This window comes from Sarcophilus harrisii, chromosome 2 (genome assembly GCF_902635505.1).
Source record: "Sarcophilus harrisii chromosome 2, mSarHar1.11, whole genome shotgun sequence".
In the NCBI taxonomy this organism is placed as follows: domain Eukaryota; kingdom Metazoa; phylum Chordata; class Mammalia; order Dasyuromorphia; family Dasyuridae; genus Sarcophilus; species Sarcophilus harrisii.
Window position 1 is genome coordinate 203,763,157 of NC_045427.1, and position 24,956 is coordinate 203,788,112.

Consider the following 24,956-nt stretch of genomic DNA (forward strand, 5'->3'; position numbering starts at 1 on the left):
GTTAGGTACTCTTCATACATATGATTGTGGTTTGTTTCTGAAGATAATGGTAGGGCGGGTGAGTGCTATTGATGAGAACAGGCAGCATATATGTAAAAATTGCTCAGGGTTATTATCCTATGGTTGCTGCCATTAGCTGGGCCTCCTTTGCTCCTACCCACATTAAATCTTTGCCATTTTTTCTCATCTTACTCTAGGTAAGGCTGACTTATCTACTGTTCTCTGTCACCAGTCCATGGCTATAATGGGCTTCGAAAAATATTGCTAAAGGTCTCGGTTTCATTTTTAGTCAAGTGACAAGAGACTTTAGGAACCATTGAGTCCAAGCCCCCTTCCTTTTGTGGATAAGGAAACTGAGGCCAAAGCGGCGAAGTGACTTATTCAAGCACACACAGGTCTAAGTGGCAGAGCCAGGATTCGACCCCAGGGTTCTGTCTCCAACCCAGCCCTCTTTCCACTCCACCATGATGCTTCCTGGTATCTCATAAATGGACAATGGATTGTCCAGCTGCAAAATCTGACCTATGTTGCAGATGAAAACTACTTATCAATGAGGTTTCTCTAGTATACATTGGGATATATTCTGTTTTTTCCCTTCGATTTTTTGTCAGTTTTTAGCAATGTAGTAACTCAACAAAACTTATAATTCTTTAGAAGGTTAAATGTTAAGTGTTGCAAAAATCTTCATTTTATAAAAGAGAAACTAAGAACAATAAATTCCAGAGGGAAATGTCTTGCCTAAAGTTACTTCTGGAAGAATAAAACAATAAAGGGCATGTTGTATTCATTCTGTAACTCTTTGTGTAAATAAAAAATTATCACAGAACTTTGGTTCAAAGTAAGAAACAACTGCCAACAATGTTGAAGGGCAAGACCATAGAGACCCAAAACAAAGAAAATGTCATTTCAGTTATAGTCAAGTCTGAAGAACTATTTTGGCACAACCACAGGATTTGACACATTACTTAGATTGCATTTACTTTTTCTTGGTGTGATTCTGGGAATCACAGTTAACAGTTGCACAATAGTTTGTTCATTTTAGATTAAGATATTGGCAGTAAAAATGAGCAAGGGGATGATTCCTTGGGAAGGGGAAGAAGAAAATACAGAGAAAATTTCAGATTATATGAAAATAAAAAATATTCACAAAATTTTGTTTAAAAAAAGCCAAACCCATGGGGTCAGCTAGGTAACTCAAGTGGATAGAGCACCTGCCCTGAAGTCTGGAGGACATGAGTTCAAATCTGGCCTCAGACACTTCCTAGCTGTGTGACCCTAGGCAAGTCACTTAACCCCAATTGCCTCAGCAAAAACCAAAACAACACAAAACAAGTCCCCTCTGTATTCCATTTCCATTTTGATGATAATGCTCTGAATTGGCCTAAGAATCAGAAGACCTGGTTTCAAGGATCACCTTTGATACATACTAGCCATGTGTCCCTTTGCAAATTCTTAAAACTCTCAAAGTCCTAAACAAGTAGCCTAGAGAATAGGTGCTGTTCTACAGTGGTAGAAGGAAGTCTCCTCACTGGGAGTCTAAAGTCTTATTTCCAAGCTTCATTATGGTATGGATATAATAAATTCCTCAAATGAAGTTCTACTTTAGTGCTTCATTAGGGCATTTGGGGTGACCATGGATTTCTCAAGGTTATGTCAATGGAAAACAAATTCTGATGACTTCTATCAAGCTGGAAATAATGCAAGCACAAGCCCAAAATGCTCTGTTCCACTGTTCACCTGAAGTCCAGCCGGTATAAATTTGGAACATATCATTACTAGTTTTATCTCAGTTACAAAACTTCATCCAACATCCACAGGATGAATTGGAAGGAGTATCCAAAAAATGAAATAATAGATCCTTGAAGTACCAAGGTATTAAATAATTAATTAAGCTTCCAATTAACAGCCTCCTCTGATACTTCCTGATGTCATGGAATGGCCTCATGCCCTGGAAGCTCTATCAGCTCTTAAAAAAGCTAGAAAGGCCTTGAACATAAAGTTAAACCTAAAACTGTCTTATATGTTATCTGGGAACTAGTTTAGGTAAGTGTGGAGAGGCATACGGTTATCACAGAATGAATTTTGTTTTGGTCACAGCAACTCATGTGAATACAGCTTAGTGAGACAAAAAACCTGAAAATGGTGTCAATTAGAAAAAATAATTAAAATGAAATGATAGATGCTTAAGTAAGAAACAATAAAAGTAATTCACATGTATACACAATTTTAAGATTAGCAGAAGACTTTCCTCACAACAATTTGAAAACCTTAAAATGAAAACCTTAAAATTTTCTGTTTATAAAACTTTAGCCAACAAAAAACCCAAACATACATTTCTCATTTTGAAATGGATTTTAACATATAAAACATCCATAATAGCTTACTCATCACTACCTCTATGTCCCTTCCCTTCTTTCCCCAATTATTCTCTGTATTTCCAGAGACCAAATGTTTTAATTCTACAGTTTGGCTTCCTGTTATTTTATATCATTTCAAATGTTTTCATAGTTCTCATTTTTATTACACTATATTATTCTATTATGTTACAATACCATGGTTTATTCCCCATTAACTCTGAGATATGTAATTTTGAGTTCTCTTCATAAATATTTTAACAAATAACATTTTTCTTTCTGACAATTTTCCTAGTGTTTGGTCTCAACAATGGTATATTGCTAAATTTCTTGACAAAATGAATGACACCAATGTGTAATCCTATCAGCCATGAATGAGCATACCTTCTACAAGCCCAATAGCACTATTTTGTGGTATATAGTTCATTTTGCTCATTTGATGGTATGAAATCATAGTTCAAAATGGTTTTAATTTGCCTTCCTCTGATAATGATTGAAAAATTTTTTTAGTGTTTATTTGTAAAATATGTGTCTTTTGTTTGAAAACAAACCTTGCTAAATTGGAAAGCCTCAACATCCTGTTAGTATTGGGTAATAAAATGTTTTGATCATGATAACTCTTGAAGACTATCACTAAGTTTTAAGATATTTATAATCTGTGTAGAAGGAGTAGGCACACTGATAAAACTACATATTTAAAATTATTTATATGTTGATAACATCTGTTCACAAATTGTGATTATTTATTAAATGAAAACTGGCTGTTGTCCCAAATATTTATATAATTCCTTAAAAAATTGTAACATTAAACTTTTATATATATATTTGCTGCAGTATTTTCTCCAAGTTACTTTTTCCAGGTTATATTGTTTCTGGTTATGAATTTCATTTTTGTGTATGCTAAACTATCCAAATATTTTTCCTATTTTTAATAGATTAAATTTAAGATAAAATATAGTCTTCTAATTTTTATAATTCTTTTTTATGTTTAAGTTTGATCAAGATTTAAGTTATTAATTATGGCACATGATATAAAGATCCAAATTTCTTTTTATTATATAATTATATATATAGCAATATATATGTTATATTTAATTTACAGTTTCCCTAAATTTATTGATGAATTATTTCTATAGTAAAATTTTTGGAAAGTTTGTTAATGGTATTTTCATATTTGGTTTTATTTATAGCACTTATCTTCAGCTACTTTTATTTATGGTACTTCCAATCATTTATCTAAATTTTGGTGAGTACTCTATAGTTTATTTGTTTGTTTATTCATTGTTGTTGTTGTTTTGCTTTTTTGCTCAGACAATTGGGGTTAAGTGACTTGCCCTGGGACACACAGCTAGGAAGTGTTAATATGTAGTTTTTTTAAATACTACTTTATAATAATGTTTTCAGATCAAAGTGGACAAGGCCATCTTTTTCAGCATTCCCCTTCTATTCCTCCAAATTTATGTTTTCCTTTCTTGCTCATTTGTTTTCCATTACAATTTTATAAAAAATTTATCCAGGTTTATGAAGAAATACATTGGTAAATATTGACACTGTATTTTACATTGTTTATATATTGTATTGATATTACATTTTCAAATTAATATAGAATTATCATTTTTATAGTAAACTGACCTATCCATGAATGATGGATTTTCTTCCGTCTATTTAGTTCTTCCTTTATTTCTGTCAATATAGTTTTATAATTGAGGATACTGTTACAGACAATGTAATCTTTGTAAAAGTCACGCATGTACTAGGTATGTTGAAAGGTTTTAAATTTTTTTGTTTCGTCATAAATGAGGCTTCTTTAATAAAATTTCAACACAACTGAACTGAATTTGAAGTTTTCTTGATCTTTATTTGTGGTATAAAAATATAAAAGATTTTTGACTTGCATTCTTATTGGATTCATTGTCTGAACTCATGGATGAGACTGAAGGATTTTATGAATAACAATCATGTCATTTCTAATAATATTTAAATCTCTTCATTTGTTCCTAAAATGTATTTTTCTTGTCACAATACTGTGAAATATAAAAATGCTACAAGTAGGCTCTTACAGTTTTAACCTGGCTTTTAAATGTTGGATTTTTTTATTGCTGGATTTCAAATAGACATTTTTTGTTAAGTTGAGGGAAAAACAACTTTTCTATTCCTATCCTTTTTAGGTTTTTCATGAAACCTTTTTAGGTTTTCACTTTAAAAAAGTCATGAATAGATATTGTAGGTTGCCATAGGTGTTTCTATATCTATTGATATGCTCAGGTGATTTTTAATTTTTTTAGTTAAAATATATTATATTATTTACTTAATAAAATGAATAACTGTTACATTCTTAGGTAGGATACAAAATCCTACTTAGTATGTTGAATTATGCTTTCAATGCACAGTGCTAGCTTTTATCTGTTCATACTTTAATATTTTGGCATTATGGGATAGTAGATAAAAGTCTCAGAATGACCTGATCTGCCTCTTAGCCATACTGACAGTGTGACCCTGAAAAAAAATCATTTAACTTCTCAATATCCCAGACAATTCTTTAAGACTTAGTTGTAGACGACTGGTCAGTCTATACTAGTAGTTTTATTACCAGGTGTTTCTTATACCAATTAAATCACAAATCTATCCCCTCCCCCCCAATTTCATCTATATTAATAAGAGCAACTTCAAATTACTTTCTTTTTTTTATTATTGTTCTTTATAAAATTTAGGCCGCACCTCTATATGTGCTTCATAAAAAGGAATGAGTAGCATTTGATCTTCCTCTGTTTTTAGAAACATTCTGTGTAAGAATTCTTTCCTCTGAAGTTTTTAGAAAGATTTGGAAAAAGTCACTTAAGTTTGTGACCTTATATGAGCCAAATGTTTTTGTTTTTTATTTTTTAACAGGATAATTCAAGCTACATATCTTATTGCTATTGCTAACTATAAAATGGGTCTATATACATTGTTTATTTCCTGTTTCATCTAAGTTCATAATTTATATTTTGGCATTTTCACTCTTCAGCAGTATTCCTGTAGATGAATGAAGAGGCAGCATAGTATAATAGAAAGAAGACTATGGAGTCAGAGGACCTAAATACTGACTGGGTTATTTATTTAATCTATGTGAATCTGGAAAAGTACTTTTGCCTCTGTAGCATTCAATTTCTCAATCTATAAAGTGGTGTAAATAATACTTGAGCTACATACCATCCTCCCTTCTTTGCAGAGGTAAGAGACTACAGGTATGGAACACTGCATATAATATGTTTGATTTATGTGTTGGTTGGTTTTGCTGAACTTCTTTTTCTCTCTCTTTTTCATTCTTTGTTATAAGAGATGACTCTCAGAAGAGGGAGGTAGGATATACTAGGAAACTAAAGTGATATAAAAACAAAACAAATCAATACAGATCTTAAAACAAAAGCATTATCTCATAGAGTTGTGAGGAAAGCACTTTGTAAATCCTAAAGATATGAAAATATGCTAAAATTATTTTTACCTGTAAAATCTGTTTCAAATACTTCACATTTCTCAAGAATGGCATGTCAAATTAAGTTCCTCTCCCATCCAGGGATATGTAGGGGTAATTTTTCAACATTGACCCTTGCAAAACCTTCTGTTCCAACTTTTACCCTCCTTCTCTCCACTCCCTCCCTTAGATGTCAGGTAGTCCAATACATGTTAAATATGTTAAAGAATATATTAAATATAATATGTGTATAGATATTTATACAGTTACCTTGCTGTACAAGAAAAATCAGGTTTAGAAAGAAGGTAAAAAAAAAATAACCTGAGAAGGAAAACAAAAATGCAAGCAGACAATAACTGAAAAAGTAGAAATGCTGCATTGTGGTCCACACTTATTTCCCATAATTCTTTGCTGAGTGTAGCTGATTCTCTTCATTACTGAACAGTTGGAACTGATTTGGATTATCTCATTGTTGAAGAGAGCCACATTCATCAGAATTGATCATAATATAGTCTTGTTGTTGAAGTATATAATGATCTCCTGGTTCTGCTTATTTCACTTTGTTCATGTAAATCTTTCCAGGACTCCGAAATCATCCTGCTGATCGTTTCTTACAGAACAATAATATTCTATAACATTCATATGCCATAATTTATTCAGCCATTCTCCAATTCATGGGCATCCATTCAGTTTCCAGTTTCTAGCCATTATGAACAGGGCTGCCCACTAACATTTTTGCACATGTGGATCCCTTTTCCTCCTTTAAGATCTCTTTGGGACATAAGCCCAGTAGTAACACTGCTGGGTCAAAGGGTATGCACAGTTTGATAACTTTTTGAGCATAGCTCCAAATTGCTCTCCAGAATGGTTGGATCCATTCACAATTCCACCAACAATGTATCAGTGTCTCAGTTTTCCCACATCCCCTCCAAGATTTGTCATTATCTTTTCCTGTCATCTTAGCCAATCTGACAGGTATGTAGTGGTATTTCAGAGTTGTCTTAATTTGTATTTCTCTGATCAATAGTGATTTAGAGTATCTTTTTCATATGACTAGAAATGGTTTCAATTTCTTCTAGATACATATTCTTCAAAACATTTTGCCTGCATTCCCAAACTAAGTCTATTCCAATCCACTTGCCACCTTTTCTCCCCCTTCTTTTTCCTTTTGCTTTTTTCTGTTCAATACCATTTCCTTTTCAAAATGGGTAAGTGCCTTTTTGTTATTGCTTGGTGCACTGAATGAATGAAAAAGCATTTATTAAATACTATGTGTCCCCTGTCAGATTAGCTAAGATGACAGGAAAAAATAATGATGATTGTTGGAAGGGATGTGGGAAAACAGGGACACTGATACATTGTTGGTGGAATTGTGAATACATCCAACCATTCTGGAGAGTAGTTTGGAACTATGCTCAAAAAGTTATCAAACTGTGCATACCCTTTGATCCAGCAGTGTTACTACTGGGCTTATATCCCAAAGAGATTATAAAGAAGGGAAAGGGACCTGTATGTGCACGAATGTTTGTGGCAGCCCTTTTTGTAGTGGCTAGAAACTGGAAATTGAATGGATGCCCATCAGTTGGAGAATGGCTGAATAAATTGTGGTATATAAATATTATGGAATATTATTGTTCTGTAAGAAATGACCAACAGGATAATTTCAGAAAGGCCTGGAGAGACTTACACGAACTGATGCTGAGTGAAATGAGCAGGACCAGGAGATCATTATATACTTCAACAACAATACTATATGATGACCAGTTCTGATAGACCTGGCCATCCTCAGCAACGAGATCAATCAAATCATTTCCAATGGAGCAGTAATGAACTGAACCAGCTACGCCCAGAGAAAGAACTCTGGGAGATGACTAAAAACCATTACACTGAATTCCCAATCCCTATATTTATGCCCACCTGCATTTTTGATTTCCTTCACAAGCTAATTGTACAATATTTCAGAGTCTGATTCTTTTTGTACAGCAAAATAATGTTTTGGTCATGTATACTTATTGTGTATCTAATTTATATTTTAATATATTTAACATCTACTGGTCATCCTGCCATCTGGGGGAGGGGATGAGGGTAAGAGGTGAAAAATTGGAACAAGAGGTTTGGCAATTGTTAATGCTGTAAAGTTACCCATGCATATAACCTGTAAATAAAAGGCTATTAAATAAAAAAAAAAAGAAAGAAAGAAAGAAAAAATACTACGTGTCCAAGCACAGTGGTAAACATGCAAATACATCTAGGTATATTAAGTGAGACAGTTTTTGTATTCAAGGAACTTAAAGTCTAACAGAGGAAGACAATACACATAAAGGAGTTAAAAGTTGGAAAAGGAGGGATAGATCATATGTATTCAATGAAATAGTTTGGAAATGATTAGGAAGGCCTAATTCTTGGCATGATAAAGTGAAACTATCTATCAGAGTCCAGAGTCCCAGGGGAAGTCTTAAATTCTGGTGAGAACAGAGAAGGCCCATAGAATTAGGTAGCATGGTTTAGAGATGGAAAAGACTATATTGGGCTTCCCACAAAGCCAAATGATTTTTACATTCTTCCTAGAGAATAGTAATACCCTGACACAGACACACTCATCTTTCAAAATACCTACATTTTTCTTGGTAATACAATATGGCCAGGAATCATGGAATGCTAAAATCTCCAAAAGTTAAAACATCAAGAAAGCCAAAGGACAAAAGAGACATGTGGTGGACTGTAATATATGGATATAATCAGTAGAGAAAAATATGGTATCTAGGCAGTATAATGATCAAAAAAGGAGGCACGTCATATAGCAAGAGAAAGAAATAATGGGTAGAGGACCTAGGTTCTGCACCAAAATCCAGCAAATGTTAAAAAGGCCTAAAAGACTTCAATGTGTTAAGTGGATAATCTATATGTGGATGGGTATGAATGAGAATTTCACAGGATGAAAGGCCATGCATGAATTCTGATTTCCACTGGTGGAGGGAGTACCCAAAATGCTTAGAAAAGAGAGCTGATAAAGAATGTATTGAGAGAAAGGGAAAGGGAGAAGTGGAATGGTATAAATTATCTACCATAAAAAAAAAAAGAGGCAAGAAAAAGCTTTTACATTGGAAGGGAAGAGGAGGAGGAAGCGAGGGTGAGTGAGTGAACCTTTCTCTCATCAGAATTGGCTTAAAGAGGAAATAACATACACACTCAATTTGGTTACATAGTATGTTTTATCCTGCAGGAAAGGAAGGCATATTAGGGGAAGGAGTAGTCAGTAGCAAAGCTCTTTGGGATAAAAGGAGAAAGAATAAAATAAATAGGGGGAAATACAGTTACTAGAGATTATAAGAGGAATTTTGAAGCAAGTTTCTGTAATAAGGTCTCATTTCTCAAACATAGAGAGAATTGAGTTAAATTTATAAAAAATAATAGCTATGCCCCAATTGATAAATGATCAAGAAATATGATCTATGCCCAAAGGGCTATAAATTCATGCATATCCTTTGACCTAACAATACCACTACTAGACATGAATCCGAAAAGAGATCTTTTAAAAAGGAAAAGGACCTATATGGTCAAAAATATTTATAGCAGTTCTCAGGGCAAAAAATTGGAAATTTAGGAGATGCCCATCTGATAGGGGTGAACCCTAAAACTGTCCCCCTTGACTTTCTGAAACTGTGTCCCCTTTGATCTGTAAAAGAAGGGAGATTCGGTGTCTCAGACTCTGAAAAGTCTGGGAAAGGTTATCTTCCCAGACAAATTAAGTGGCTTCATTCAATTGGAGATCGTGGTCAAATCACCCTCCATTGATCTTTTGGGGGTAGCCTGATCCTCTTCAGGAAATTCCAGGCTCTGGGGAAAAGCCTTCAAAATGATTTTATTCAGTTGGAGATCTGGGCCTGATTGAATGGCTCAAAACTCTAAGATAAGTATCTAGGACTGGGGGTGTTGACTCTCTTTTTAATTGGAACCAAGCCTTAGACTTCTTATAAAAAGACAATTTTGCACCTCAAATCTTTGCAGAAGTCCAAAGTAGAATTTTATGCTTTGCCAAGGGACCTCTCCTCTTGGCACAGCTGCCTGCCAGGACTCTTGCCCACTATGAAGACATTCTCTTCTCAGTAATAACCTTTGTTATTTCTCTGATGGGACCTCTTGCCACTGAGCAGTCTGTCTTTTTAGCAAAGCTGGCTTCTCAGTGCCATAAAAATCCCTTTTGCCATTCAAACTTTTCAGATTCATGAATTCTTTTATATTGGACTTGCTCCGACCAGAGGGGATTCTCACACCTCAATTCTCAACCACTAGAACCACATCACATCCCTTAGGGAATGGCTGAATAAACTGTCGTATGTGATTATGATGGAATATTACTGTTTTATGGGAAATGACAGCCAGATGCTTGCAGAAAAAAAACTGGATAATCTTTCATGAACTCAAGCAAAGTGAAATATACTGTATATAAAGTAATAACAATGTTCTAGGATGATCAGCTATAAATGACTTTGTATTTTCAGCTGGACAATAATCCACGGCTACTCTAACGGATTTATTGTGAAAAATTTTGTATTTATTTGTATCTAAATACATTGAAACATTCTCTCTTTGTGTCTCTGTCTCTTTCTCTTTTTTACTTTATTTTTCTTAAGGGTTTTTCCTTTTGGGGGGAGGGGAAATGGAAGATCTGTTTTCTTTCACAATATGACTTTTATAGAAATGTTCTGCATAACCTCATATATAGTTTCTTAATGGGGACTGGCAGTGGGAATAAGAGAAAGAATCTTAAATTCAAAGTTTTAAAAATAAATCTAAAAAATTGTTTTGAATGTAATGGGAAAAATCTTATATAAAAATATTTTTTAAAAAGAAAAAAAAGTTGCTCTAGTAGCAGTGTCTTCATTCTAAAACAATCTTTTTCAAAGAGGGTTTTCTACTATCAGTATCTGAAATGCTAACGAGCTTAGTTGTTAGCAATATCTTTATATGCTTAAAAGTTAAGTATCTGAATTACTTTTCAACTAAACAAAGATTATTCAATTTAAAATTGACCTTCAATTTGTCTTTTACAGAAGTAACTTTGTACAGTGAATTCTATTTAGAATTTTGAAATTTTAGATTTATTTTATTATTCAACTATCTTCTACAGTAATCTACCATTTATCTAGAAGTACATCTATGGGATATAAAATTACTGGTGTCTTATACATTATTAATAGGATAGTACAGGAGTGCAAATACCATACTTAAAAGTTAGAAAAACTTGGCTTATTACCCTGACTTACTGTTAAAACACGGTGTCCTCATTTCACTTTTCTGGTAAATTCTTGTATAAAATTAATGGATTGGACTAAAAGTCTTTAAGCTATATAATTTTATTATTATTATACAACATTATGTTAATAATTTGAGAAGATACTTCAAGGCAAGATTTTTAACACCTAACTAGCCATTTTTTCAACTCTGCAATCTGGCTGGAAACACTACCAAAGTATTCTCTCCAAGATTCCCAATATCTTTTTTAGTGCTAATTCCAAAACATTTTTCAAAATCCCTATCTATTTAAAGTCTTCATTTTCTTTTGCCTTAACTATTTTAGTAGTCTCCTAATTGGTTTCCTTATTTTTTTCTCTAATCCATCCTTCACAAAGCTGCCAAAGTAATCTTTCTAATTAATAGAGCTGATAGTATCCCATTAAAACAAAACAACCTGTTAACTGAATGGAATTCTAATTCTTCATATTGATATTTAAGGTTTTGCACAATCTTGTCCTAACCAATGTTTCTACTTTAATTTCATAAAACTCTCCTCTGCACACTCTGAACTCCAGTCAAACTGGTCTTTGACCTCTTTTCATATTGCCCTCTGCCACTTCTGTGGCCTTTGTATTCAATGCCTCTCCATGCCTGAGAGATTCCTCTTTTTCACCTACAGACAAGTTTTCCCCTTCCTTCACAGCCCGATCAGATGTCAGATTCTTCATGCTCTCTTCCCTGATTCCCTTGCTAGAAGTTATTCCTTCGTTCTCTGATTTTTTTTTAGGCTATTCTGAATGATTTCTCTTAGGCACTATCTTTTATGTTTCAATTTATAGTTATTTATGGATATATTTCATCCCTTGCCATATTTCACTGTTCTGAGGGCAGATATTATGTTCTTTTTTAAAATTTCTGCATCTTTAAAATTAAGCATTTTATATAGAAGATTTTACATAGACATCTATATATAGAGGGAAAGGGAGAGACCTACAGGGATGGAGGGGAAGGAGAGAGAGAGGAAGAATAAGAGAGAGAGAGAGAGAGAGAGAGAGAGAGAGAGAGAGAGAGAGAGAGAGAGAGAGAGAGAGAGAGAGAGAGAGAGAGAGAGAGAGAGAGAGAGAGAGGCAGAGAGAGAGACAGAGAGAGACAGACAGAGAGACAGAGACAGAGAGACAGTGAAAGATGTGATGAGAGCAAAACCAGACAACCCTGTAAAATTATGTAAAATCACCAACAAAAAGTTATACAAACTTAAATGGTCTTACATTCTCTGGAACCAGGAAGATGAACCTTCAGAGAATGACTCTTTTCATATACAAACCTAAATGGTCCCACACCCTCTGGAACCAGGAATATCCAGAGAATGTCTCTTTTCATATACAAACTCAAGTGGTCTTGCTTATTCTTAGATTTCTGTATAAAGTAGGCCTTCAGAAAATGTCTCTTTGCAAAAATTACTTCTCTCATCTTGGTGTCTCTCTAACAATAAAAGCCTTTTTATCATAGCCTTTTGAGTAAGTGAATTTCCTTCCCTAAAAGCCAGTGCTTTGGAGAACATGGATTGCTCACCTAATCCTGCCACATCTCTCCTTCACAACCCTGCCCTCATCAGACACACACACACAGAGAAAAGAATTGATTTCTGGGAAAGAAATTCTTTTTTTTGTAATAAATTCTTAATTCTTTTTTCAAAAGATAGAAGAGCAATGTGTGTTAAGGAAAAGCCTGTCTTCAAGGTAGCATAGACTAGTGCATAACAACAGACTTGGAAGATTTCAAATGCTGCCTGTGATACTTGATACCTGTATTTCATTAGGCAAGTCACTTAATTTCTGAGTGTTTCCTCAATTGCAAAATGATGCAGTTGGAAACAATGACTCATAAGGTCTCTTCCGGCTCTGAATCTATGATCTTATAAGAGAATAAGAATAAAATCATTATGACTGGAAGTGATCTTAAACACTCCCACTGCCTCATTTTACAGATAAGAAAATAGGCCCAGACTGAAAAAAGAACTTGACTATGTACAAAAGTATACAGAGACAGGATTTGAATCCAGTACTTCTGACTCCAAATCCATTGCTCTCTTCAATACAGCGCACTGCCTCCCAACTTAACGACATATTAATACGACCTAAACAAAAGTATTCTTACCAGGAATCTAGGAGAATTGGTAAGTTCCTGTCCTACAGAAGAACTGGCTCTGGCTGGTCTAAGGACAGAAGTCTCTCCTTCAAAGTACTAAGAACTATCTGTCCCTATTCCTCTCCACTCTTCTACCACTGAGGATGGGGAGGAGCAAGGATTGTAAACAAGAAAAGGATTATCTATCTCTTTTTCACTGTCAGAGCTCTGAGTTTGATATACTATTGCTAAAGCTTTTCTTTATTTCCAATCAAACTGCTGTGGAACAATTTATTGTGTGCAAAATTGCACTGGCCATGGAAGAGACATCAAGTTGAATTAAGACATTGTCTTTGCTTCCCATGGAACTTAAAATCCAATATCGGAGAATAAAAAAGGGAAACCAATAATAATAATACAAAATGTAAATCAGAGAAGAAGAAAAAAATAGAGAGAAACAACTCAGATGCTGGAAGTAGTCTTGGAACAGAAAGATTGTTTCATAATTTTCCACAGTGGAAAATAATAATCACGGAAAGCTACACAGATAAAATTTTGCTTTGATTCTGTTTCATCACTTCTCTTGATCTAAAACAAAAGTTCACCTAAGCTTTTCCTTATTAGTTTAATTAATGCTGAACTAAACTTTCCCTTCCTATCCTTCTATTGTGTTTACTCTCAAGCCCATTTAACAATCTATATGGTTAGCTAGATGACACAGTAGATATTGAGTCAGAAGTAAAGACCTGAATTCAAATCCTCTAGCCTGTATGACCTTAGAACAAGTTAATTAGCTTCTATATGCCTTAGTTTCCCTATGTGTAAAATGTGAATAATAACAGAAACCTATGTCCCATGATTTGTAAGACCCAAATGTGATATTTGAAAAACACATATATAATGCTTGCACATAATACATATTATATCATTGCTAACTATTGCTTATTATTATTAATACTTTACTAGATATGTTCAAGGAAATGGATTTACTCATATTTGATTGTAAATGCCAATAGAATGTAAGGTCCTTGAGGACAAGGATGAATTTCTTTGTATTTATATTCCTGATGTCTAGTATTGTGCCTGGTAGTTTCTTAATAAATGCTTATTAATTGGTTGACATTAGATTTTCATATTCAATAGTCTGACTCCACAAGAAAAGACCCATATTTCAAGCAAAATCCTAATATAAAATTAGTATTTTGATGAAGGTCTGTCATAATAGAAATTACCAATTTTTAAAGAATTAGAACCCAATATAAGGCATTCAATAGTAAATTTTGATAAATTTACTTTTTGATTTTGATAAGATAATTTTCATTCTGGCAAGAGTCATTTGAAGTTAGCCATCATTGTAAACTCAGGGCAGAAAAAATGACATCAATAATTCTGTCCTGGGCCCTCTTTTATTCTCTCTCTCTATCATTTTGCTTTCTAGCTTTCATATGAGTTCAATTATTATATCTATGCAGATGATTCCCGTATATAAATATCCAGCCCTAGTCTCCTGAGTTACAATGCTGCATCATTAACTGCCTTTTGGACATCTTGAATTGTGTATTCTATAGACCTCTCAAACTGATTATATCCAAAATGGAACTCTTTCTGCCCCCAACAATAGCTTACCCTGTTTCCAATTTTTTGGTAAGAGTCATTCTATTCTCCCAGGCACCCAGGCTCACACTATCAATGTCATCCCTGATGTCATATAATCAAATATGTGACAAATATATTTGACAAATTGTGTCATTTCTATCTTCAAAACATTTGCTATATACATTCCCTTCACTCCATTCATAGGGCAAAAATATTACTTCTGCTTCTCATCACCTTTTGCCTATATTAGAGGTGTCAAACAAGTGCTGTCCATGGGCTACAAACAGCTCGCATACTTCTGGAGTATGGTCCAAACCAGAATAAAGTGTAATTGGAAAACAATAAAATAAGTATAGATTGAAATATATGAGTATATTTAAAAACTAAATCAGTATGTATCCTGCAAGGATCCTTACATACAGTTTCATGGTCCCTGTCTCTAGTTGAGTTTGAGACCATTGATCTATACTGTTGCCTTCTAATTGGTATCTGTTTGCTTCAGGTCACTCAATCTTCTACTCGGCTAACAAGGGGATACATACGCTTTAATATATCCTTATTTGTGATGTCCCTTGAGACTTTGTATTTAGGCATGTTCATAATATCTTATCAATCCTACTGTCCACATGTTGCAAAATCTAAAAAACTAAAGTTTGAGAAGCTAGAATCAAGAAAATAATAAGTCTCTCCCACTCCTTGTTACAGGAGAGGAATTTACAAGTTTCCTATAATAGTGAGTTTTTATTTGAATATTTATGACTACCCCTTTCAAAAATTGTGAAAATATATAGAGTAGTTTAAAGATGTAATTTCAATATATTAATATGAGTCAACTATCAGATATTCATTGTGTTGTAGTTACTTTTAATTTATAATTAAAAGATAAATGACATGTATCTCTTAGGAAACCATGAAAATTTATTAATAATCAAGTCCTAAGCTGTGATTAGTGAAATTTTGCTATTTGAGGTAAAAACTCTGAAAAGCCAACAGTAGAAAGTGGCATGTGCAACAGTTTGAGAAAAGCTATGGATAGATGTCTTTTTCTATAAAAAATTGAGGGAACAACCTAGGTATGATTTAAGATGAGATCGTCTTTGACTCAATTTGCCCACTGCTATTTGCTTTCTGAACAGGAAATTTTTCTACCTGATTAATCATGAGCCTGGCTTTTTCATATCCTGTGAATAATATGGAGCTTAGTATGTGACATGATTCATACTTGGAATCAAACAGAGATAATGGAGTTTTTTTTTTCCTGTTATGAAAAACTATGTCCTTCCTTTTCCTTTCATAGCAAATCAATGCAGATGGTAATTAAAAGATTAATACTGACCTATCTTTGAGTTACTATAATAGAATATAGATATATCTATATTTATTAACATATAAGTGAAAAATATATGATAGAATATAGAAAAGAAAAAATCTTACAATTTATAAGACAAAGATATAATGTAAAAGTTTTGTAATTAAATGACAGTAACTTTTGAGAAAGTGACATGATTAGACTATTTTCCTTAAGACACAACCACAGTCAAAGCCTGAATATGGAAATTCGAGGTTTGATAATATTTTAGTAACAAATTCTCAAAATTGGATTAAGGATTTTAAATATAAAATTTCATTGATAATTATAAGGGGAATCAAATTATTTTCCCATTTTAAAGTATCTGTCCAATATTTTTTTAACTAAAGCTTTTTATTTTTAAAAATATACATGGATAATTTTCAACACTGTCCAATCATCTTAAAAGACAGAAGGACTCATTTTATAAATTAAAGCATAATGATTTTTATTAGATTTTTATACCAGTATAGTATTTAGTTAAAGATTAAAAACAGCAAGTAGCATATAAAAATTGAAATGCTCAGATGAATTATAGTTTTCTAATTTGATGATTTTCTTATAGCACTATTGTTAATAGGATTAAGGTCCATAAGCTTTAGATTGGTTTTCACCACATACACTAATTAGAATGCCAAATTTAGGAAACTATTTTAAATTGTATTAAGGCTTGTTGCTGTCAGATTTTAGTAGAACTACCTAGGAATCTCTACAAGTAATCTGGAACCAGGGAAGCAGAGTCCCCTTCAGAGCTGAGAATGAGGCTTATTCCAAAATGTCCATGAGATTTTCCAGACCAGATAACTACATGAGACATCTCAGATCAAAATAAAAACCATATGGATACTGGGAGTAGATTGCAAGGATACAAGGATATGATGCTATTTAATATCAATAATCATTATTACAATATTTTGCCCTTATGTTTCTTGTTGTTTATATTGAGTTTTCTTAGTTATTTTAATGACATGTAAATTTTCCCTCTCAAAATCAGTGCAGTGTAAGGCCTGCAAAGTAGCTTGATTTATATAATTTTGATTATGAATATACAAAAAACTTTATAGACTTGGCTCATAGATAAAAATAATCCATGCGAGATGTAGATTGGCTTCTCCTCAATGAATCAAAGTGGGGGAATTGAGGGAACTATGGAAATTGAGTGAACCATATTGACTCAAATCTTATGACTCCATTCCTTTTCTATGTTATTAGGGTTCTAGCCTAATTTCTGTCTTGTAAGAAAACTTTATTCAGTTATGGGAATTGAGAGAAAATTTTATTACATTGTTTGAACTTATCCTGCATGGCTGTGAACCTGGACCACCTCTACCTGTTACTTAGACTCTTAACTAAGGACCTAAGGATGTACTGAACAGAAACCCATTCAGATTCAAATACTTTCTCACAATTATACATCTCAAACAAATCATGTCTTATCTGAAAATTGGTCCAGTATTGGTCAATCAATTACTATTTCCTTGTTCTTTTGATTGGATATAGACTGTTGGGTATGTGTATGTGGGAAACCTCTTCTAATTTCAGGGAATTACAACTGTTCATTCTTTTCCTCCCAGCTTGAAAAGTCCCTAATCTTGGATCTTGATTCATATTCTGTTTTCTTTTAATGTATAAAAAACCGTCTCCTGTATTTGGTCTCTAGAGCCAAGCTGAGGAGGCCTATTCCCAGTCTGTTATGCAATTAGCATACACTGATTAATAAATCATTATGTTCAGAAACTCAAACCTATGTTCTCTCACTAATTTCACTTATTTTACTAACCACAACAACTTTAATCCTTTCTCAACAGTAGCTATCTAAATCACTTATCCTTACTGAGTACTCTTTGGAACATTGTGGGAATTGAGTGAACCATATTGATTAGATCTTGTGAACAATGTTCCAAATACTCATTGTCATCAACAAACACTTGTTTACTATGGGCATACAGAAAAAAAAAAAATTCTTTCCTTAAGGATTTAAACAACTGACAATCTCAGTACTCTCACTTCTCCATAGTAATGGAAGAGAAAGCAGGTCTCCAACATGAGACCTAAAAATTTCCTTCATTTATAAACTCAGAATTAATTCTTTATTTGAAAATAAGAAATTCTATAAAAAAGCAGAAAGATATAAGGAGAAAATGAGGAACGAGGAATCTGTGAGTTTGGGAAAAGGGAACAGTTCACCTCACATATTTCTGAGAAACTACGTCTAGAGTTGGGGTTCTTAACCACTTTTATATCAAGTCCTTTTGAAAGTCTGGTAAAACATTTGTTGCCTACAATCATCATGAAAGGAAATGCTAAATCATGAAAGGTGAATGAAAAGAAAACTTCACTGGACCCCAAGGTCTATGGACTCTAGCTTAATTCTAGAGGATACAAAACATTTTGGTAGGAGCACACTCCAGGGGGCATTTCAGACTAAATCCTGGGTGGGAAGAAGAAAGTTCATTTTATTATAGATGTCAACTTATCAACAACTATCTGTAATCACATCCTTCTGTCACCCTCTCCTGCCTTACCTTACATATACCTAAGTAAATGTGCACAGTCTTTCCAAAATGGCAGAAACACCTCACAGTAACAAGAAACTATCAGAGCTCTAAGCAAGAGCTCTCCTCTAGAAAGGCAGTATGGCATCCCTTTGGATTTCTGGGCACTGGGGTCTTCCAGGGCTGTGATGGTGAGGATCAGACGCTGTTTTGTGCCCCCCTCCCGGCAGGAACTATTGTCCATAGAGTTGCAATGGATTGTAGTCCGGGTAATCATAAGCAATAGACACTCTGTCACATGGTATAGCGTTCCTGCCTCCAGATCAGGGGCTGTGGGAGAGTGGGGGCATCTGTGGGGTCAATACATCTTTCATGGTAGGGGCAGCACTTAGCCGCCTTCAACCTCTTAGCCTTAGTGCAGACTCGGGCATCAGCAGGTGATGGTGAGGTGACCTAGAGATGGACAGGGCAGTTCTTGGCTAGCTGGCAAAATGGCTTGCTTAGTTCAGGGGAGTCTGTGCAGGTGACAAACTTGTGAATTCTAGATTATAGAAATCCAAGCCTGAAGCCATGCTCCCCAGGACAGCCCTTTGGGGATGGAGCAATAGATAATGTGGGAAGGTTAACTGGGGATATAGGTATCTGAAATCCAGGGCTTTCTTCCTCATTCCCCAGACAGCTCATGTTGCCTGATGAGGCAAACTGCATATCATCTGTTCGACAAATCATGGAGCAAATTGTTGCACTGTAATTCTATCAGTCTGAGCAAATTGTTGCACTGTAATTCTATCGGTCTGAGGTTTCCTGGCTCAGCATGGACTCCAGATCCAATAGTGTGATTCCTTCATTCTAGGCAGTTTTGGACTGGAAAGGGCCCAGAAAGGCCAGCTGCTCTCCTGACCACAGCTCCAAACTTTGGGTGGTCTCCATATATAAACTCAAGATAGAGATGCCACCTTCCCATCTGGCTATTTCCACTTTCAATGCGTTCCTTGACTACTCCACGAATATGCAGCACACAAAATGGTTAATACATACTAGGAAGGAAAGGGCTGATGGAAAAGAAGCCTAAGCTTGCAGGCTCATGGGAGAGTCCCACACCTTCCTTAAGGGTAACTCAGGAGGCCCTATTTTGATCTACAAGTAAAAAATATCAGGGGAGATTTACAAGTTTTTTTTTTCTTTTAGAAATGTCTCACAGATGGTCCACACTGACTAAGTGTTGCTAAAAACCATCTGGAGGCTGACATCCATCCCTTCCTTCATGGTCCAGATTGGGTGCCTTCAGGAACAGATACCTTGGAACCAGGTCAGCCTTATTCATGCCCTTCCCTCATCCATTCACAGGAGCTGCCTCTGCATGAGGCAAAGTTTCCCATATCCCCATGTCTCATAGCCTTCCAAAAGTGTGTTATCATAATACAAGGGCCAACCAAGCTAAACATTGTCTTATGGGGAAAAAATATCAGTGAATTCTAGCTACTCTACTTTCTAAAGGAAATACAAGCAAGCCATGAAGTGATCACTAAAATGAGGAAAAGAAGGAAGAAGGGTCATGGTTTAATTACTTAACAAGGATTAATGATTTACCCCTTATTAATATAGTGTAAACTCTCTGAAAAAGGTGAAACCCCATAGAAAAAACTTCCTTTTCCTGTTTGTAAATAATTTTGTGGAAACTGAACAAGTACAGCATCTCTTTATTCCTGCATAGCTGGTAATTCTAACTTTGTTTAATATATGTATTTTAAAGTTATGGTAAAACATTTCAGGATCTGAGAAAGAATATAGCAAACATTCAAGAGATATACTTTTGAGAAATGCCATGTGATAGTTTAATACTTAAAAAAAAGAACTCACTGCTTCTTCCCATCCGGTGCCAATAAAAAACTCCTTGGATCTTATATTTTGCTCTTGCTCAAGTATATTGTCACTTATATCAAGAAGACAATAAACATGATTCTTTTCTCTTTTTCCATCTGGATTCATACATTTGAGTTTTTGGCTTCCTTCCGTCTTGTAAATTTCATTACCATGTGCTGAATCCCTTTGGTTTTTTTGACATAAATTCATCATGGTTTCAATTTCTTAAAATTTTTAGCCTGCAATTTGAAACAGAACAAGTTTATGTTTACTATTCAATATAGCTCCCAAAATATAATGCATTTGAGATGCAGATTAAACATCAACTCCAGAAAATGGATTCAATGCCAAATACTAAGCCAGAGGCTGGTATTACAAAGACAAATTCAATTTGGCTTAAAGACAAATGGCCTCTTCATTTTTGGCAGTTCAATACTTAAGATAATTCTGAAAGTATAGTTTATGCAGTTCTATATATATCTTAGCAATTAAGCTCCGTATTAGTTGGGACAGAAAATACAGTTCAGACTAATCAGTTCTTTCTTTCTCTTAAATCTATCAGTCATCTAAACTTAACCAGTAATAAAAATGCTCCATAAAGACACAATCAAGAAATTGTCCATTTCTGGTTTAGGAACTAAGGTAAACCATTTGAGCAACTGTTTGTAGTCTAAGTCACATGATCAAACCAATAATCATCTTACACTTTTACGTTTTAAACAGAATTTTAATAGGCAGGATGCTGGGAAAATGGAGGAGTAGGTCAGAAAATTCTAAGCTCTACAGAGTTCCCCACAAACAAAACAAAATTTTGCCTCAGGACAAACATAGACCAGTGAAAAACAAATAAGACTGGGACAGAACAGGGGTCCTGGTCCTCCTGGGATAACCTGAGAAGATCCAAATAAAGACCCCTGGACTAATCCTGACTGACAAGACAATTTTTCCCCCTCTTTTTCTACCTTTTTCTATTTTGATTTTTCTTATTTTGTATTTAAGTTTTAAATAAATAAATTTTAAAAATAATTTTAATAATGAGAGAAATCATCTTTTTTTTTTTTTTTTTTTACCTTGGATGGTTCAAATTTGTTCAGCAGCACTTAAATCTTTCCACATGTGACAGCAATGGAGATGAATGAAATCTGAAAAAGATTTATCATAATTACAAGAGGACTAAGAACAAAAGGCAACTTTTTCATTGTAAAATGAGAAGTGATAAAAACCCACAGAGAGACCCTAGAACACAATCTTTTGGAGCCTCCCAGTTTGGGAAAAGTAAGTATACTTAGCTCCCTTTATTCTCTAGAACTGACAGCTTCTCAACACCAAAGAATCTAAATTACAGCACTGTAGCACTAACATTAATAATTGTTTTTAAAAGTGGGGGAGGAGGGAGATGTACAACGTAATAGAGAGACCATTGAACTAGATAAGTGATTCACTTTTGAGTACTAGAAATACTTTTTTTTATCATGAAAAAAGTCACAGACTCCCTTCCCCCATGACAGCAATATATTGGAAAACAAATTTTTAAACCAACTCTGAATTAGTGACACTCTCACAAATATGCATATTTTATTAATCACAATTTCTGTATACATTTAAAAATTGTTATGCTTAAAATATTTGAAAATAGTAACATGTGCATTTATAGATGGATTTGCATATGGATTCTTAGACTATTTAAATAAATTCTGAGTTTCAAGCTGGAAATCAATATACGAGGAGTATGGAGATCTGATTTCTATCTCTAGCAAGAGACTATTATAAACTGTGTGATGTTGGGGATATCCTCTCATTTCTAAGAGTCTCAGTTTCCTCATTTGAAAAATGGAAATTATATTTTTACTCTCTATCTCCCTAGGGTTATTGTATGGAAAGTATTTTGTAAAGTGGTGAATGCTACAGAAATGGGAGCTATTATTATAAATGTGTTTTTGCCTACCATGCAGTCCAAAGGGGGAGGAGAAAAAGATTTTTGAAGTTTGCAAAGCATTTTATATACCTAATATCATTTGATTCTCATAATAACTCTGCTAGGTAAATGAAGCTACAAATCCAGGACTCTATTATATCATGCTCTCTCAGTAATTATAATAATTAAAAAATAAATCTAGAAAATACAGTAAATATTGAAAAGAGCATTAAGTAATTGAGATTACCAATATTGGTTCTAAAGAATACACATTGAAACAGACTTCTCTTCTTGGTAAAGTAAGAATGTTTTATACATTGTCAAGATAGTCATTATTATTGGTTATTTTTGCTTAATTCAATCAACAAGCAGTTATTAAATAACTATAGGTATAAAAAATGGTATTAGGTGCTGGGGATATGATATAGGAACAAATATGAAACATTTCCTGCTGCAGCAGGCAACATACATGTACAAATAAAACACGTACAAAATAGATAAAGGATGGAAGCAGGGGAAAACAACACTAGCCACAGGGGAATTAAGAAAGGCTCTATGCAGACGGTGGTGCTTGAGTTGAACCTTGAAGGAAATAAGGAATTCTAAGAGCCAAAGTTGAGGCAAAATGTGTGGGGAAAGAAAATGGAACATCATATGTAAGGAATAGCAAGAAGGCTGATTTGGCTAGACTACAAAGTGCATGAAGGTAGATAATATATTTGATCTCAGAGACAATAAAGAACCACTAAAACTTACTGAGTAGAAGGGTGACATGGTCATGCCTATGCCTTAGGAAAATCAATTTAACAGCTGTGCAGAGCAGGACTGGAGAGAGAAAATAAATTAGCAAAAAGTTCTTTAAAGGTAGCAATGGTCAAACATTGCTAAGCTTATCCATTAATCTGGGACTTATACTTCTAAGGATTTTCAATTATATCTAACTGAAAGTATTCCACTGGAGTGGAATATCATGTATGAAGAATAATAGTAAGAAGGCCAGTCTGATTGGGCTATAGAATGCATGAAGGGAAATAATATCTACTAGAGCTGGAAAAATAACTTACATCCAGGTTGTGAAGGTCTATAAATATCAAATAATTGCTTTTCTTTATTACAATGGAAGGTTAAATTTGAGCATAAGTATGGGGAAGAAATGTAATCCAAGAATCACTGTGATATGAAAACAAAATGATAAATAATCAAAGGATATAAACAAGCAATTTTCTGGGGAGAAAATCCAAATTACTAAATATCCATGTGAAAGCACTAATGATTAATAAGATACAAAAGCAAATGATGTGGCAATTAGATGATAGTGAACAGAGCGCTGACCCTGGAGTTGGAGGACCTGAGTTCAAATCAAATAGCCTCAAATACTTATGAACTGTATAACCTTGAGCAAATCACTTAAGCCCAATTGCCTCCCACTCCCACAAAAGAGCAACCAGTGAGCTTCCACTTCATTCCTGGCAAATGTGACCAAAAAAAAAAAAAAAAAAAAAAAAAAAAAAAAGGAAAATGGTAACTGTTGGAGTTGCTATAAGATATTGGGCTAAACATATGTGGCTAAGCATACATATATAGTTGGTGAAGTTATGAATTGGTTTAATCATTCTAGGAAACAATTTGAAACTATTCACAAAAAGATATTTGACTGTGCATTTAAGTCCTTTAACCTAGCAGTACTGTTCCTAGATCCATTGTCCAAAGAGATCAAAGGGGGAAAGGATCCATATGTACAAACTTACAATAGATCTTTCTATGGTAGCAAGAAACTAGAAACTAAGGGGATGTTCAGCAACTGGGTCACTGGATAAGTTATGGTTTATAAATGTAAAAGAATATTGTTGTGCTATTAAAAATTATGCAAAACAGTAATGTTAAATTCAAATAAAAATAGGGGCCACATATTGATTTAAGTTTTTAAATGTAAGATTATTATTTATTTTGTTTGAAAGTCTTAAAATGTAACATGTATTGTTTATTTTGTTGTTTCTCAATTATTATTATTATTTATAATAATATTATATAATATCATATAATGTATAATATTACAAATATAATAATATTTATAATAAAAAGAACAAAATAATAATAAAAATTATTATTTAGCTGAGGCAACTGGGGTTAAGTGATTTGTCCAGGGTCACACAACTAGGAAGCATTAAGCATGTGAGACCATATTTGAACTCAGGTCCTCCTGCCTTCAGGACTGGTACTCTATCACACTGCGCCACCTAGCTGCCCCTCCCAATTACATTTTAATTTCATTTGGGCTTTGGGTTTTACATTTCTGATGTAAAGGACAGTTTCAGAGAAATAATGAAAGGACTTTTATGAACTAATAATAAAGTAAAATAAGCAGAAATCAGGAGAAAATATACAACATTGTAAAGAAATTTGAAAGGCTAAAGAATTTTGATTAATACAATGATCAAATAAAATTTCAAGGAACCAGTGATGCTTATTTATCTCCTAACAACGATGACAGACTCAAAGAATAAAATGAGACATATATATTTTGAACATGTCCAATTTAATTTGTTTTTCTTGATGATATTTATGT

At 33.9% G+C, this 24,956-nt stretch overlaps 1 protein-coding gene across 4 annotated transcripts in view; it reads right to left on the minus strand.

Moving 5' to 3' along the window:
- Positions 1 to 24,956, minus strand: part of C2H16orf46 (chromosome 2 C16orf46 homolog) — a 65,516-nt gene that overhangs the window by 26,979 nt on the left and 13,581 nt on the right. For 3 of the 4 annotated variants that reach the window (XM_023494624.2, XM_003757853.3, XM_012539870.3), the window contains exons 2-3: positions 21,546 to 21,617; positions 20,473 to 20,714 (exon numbers count right to left, since the gene is read on the minus strand). In XM_023494624.2, the coding sequence (XP_023350392.1) occupies positions 20,473 to 20,688 (216 nt within the window). In that variant the 5' untranslated portion in view covers positions 20,689 to 20,714; positions 21,546 to 21,617. Of the gene's footprint in view, positions 1 to 20,472; positions 20,715 to 21,545; positions 21,618 to 23,146; positions 23,216 to 24,956 lie in introns of all 4 variants that reach the window. The other variant, XM_012539869.3, reaches the window with a different exon arrangement.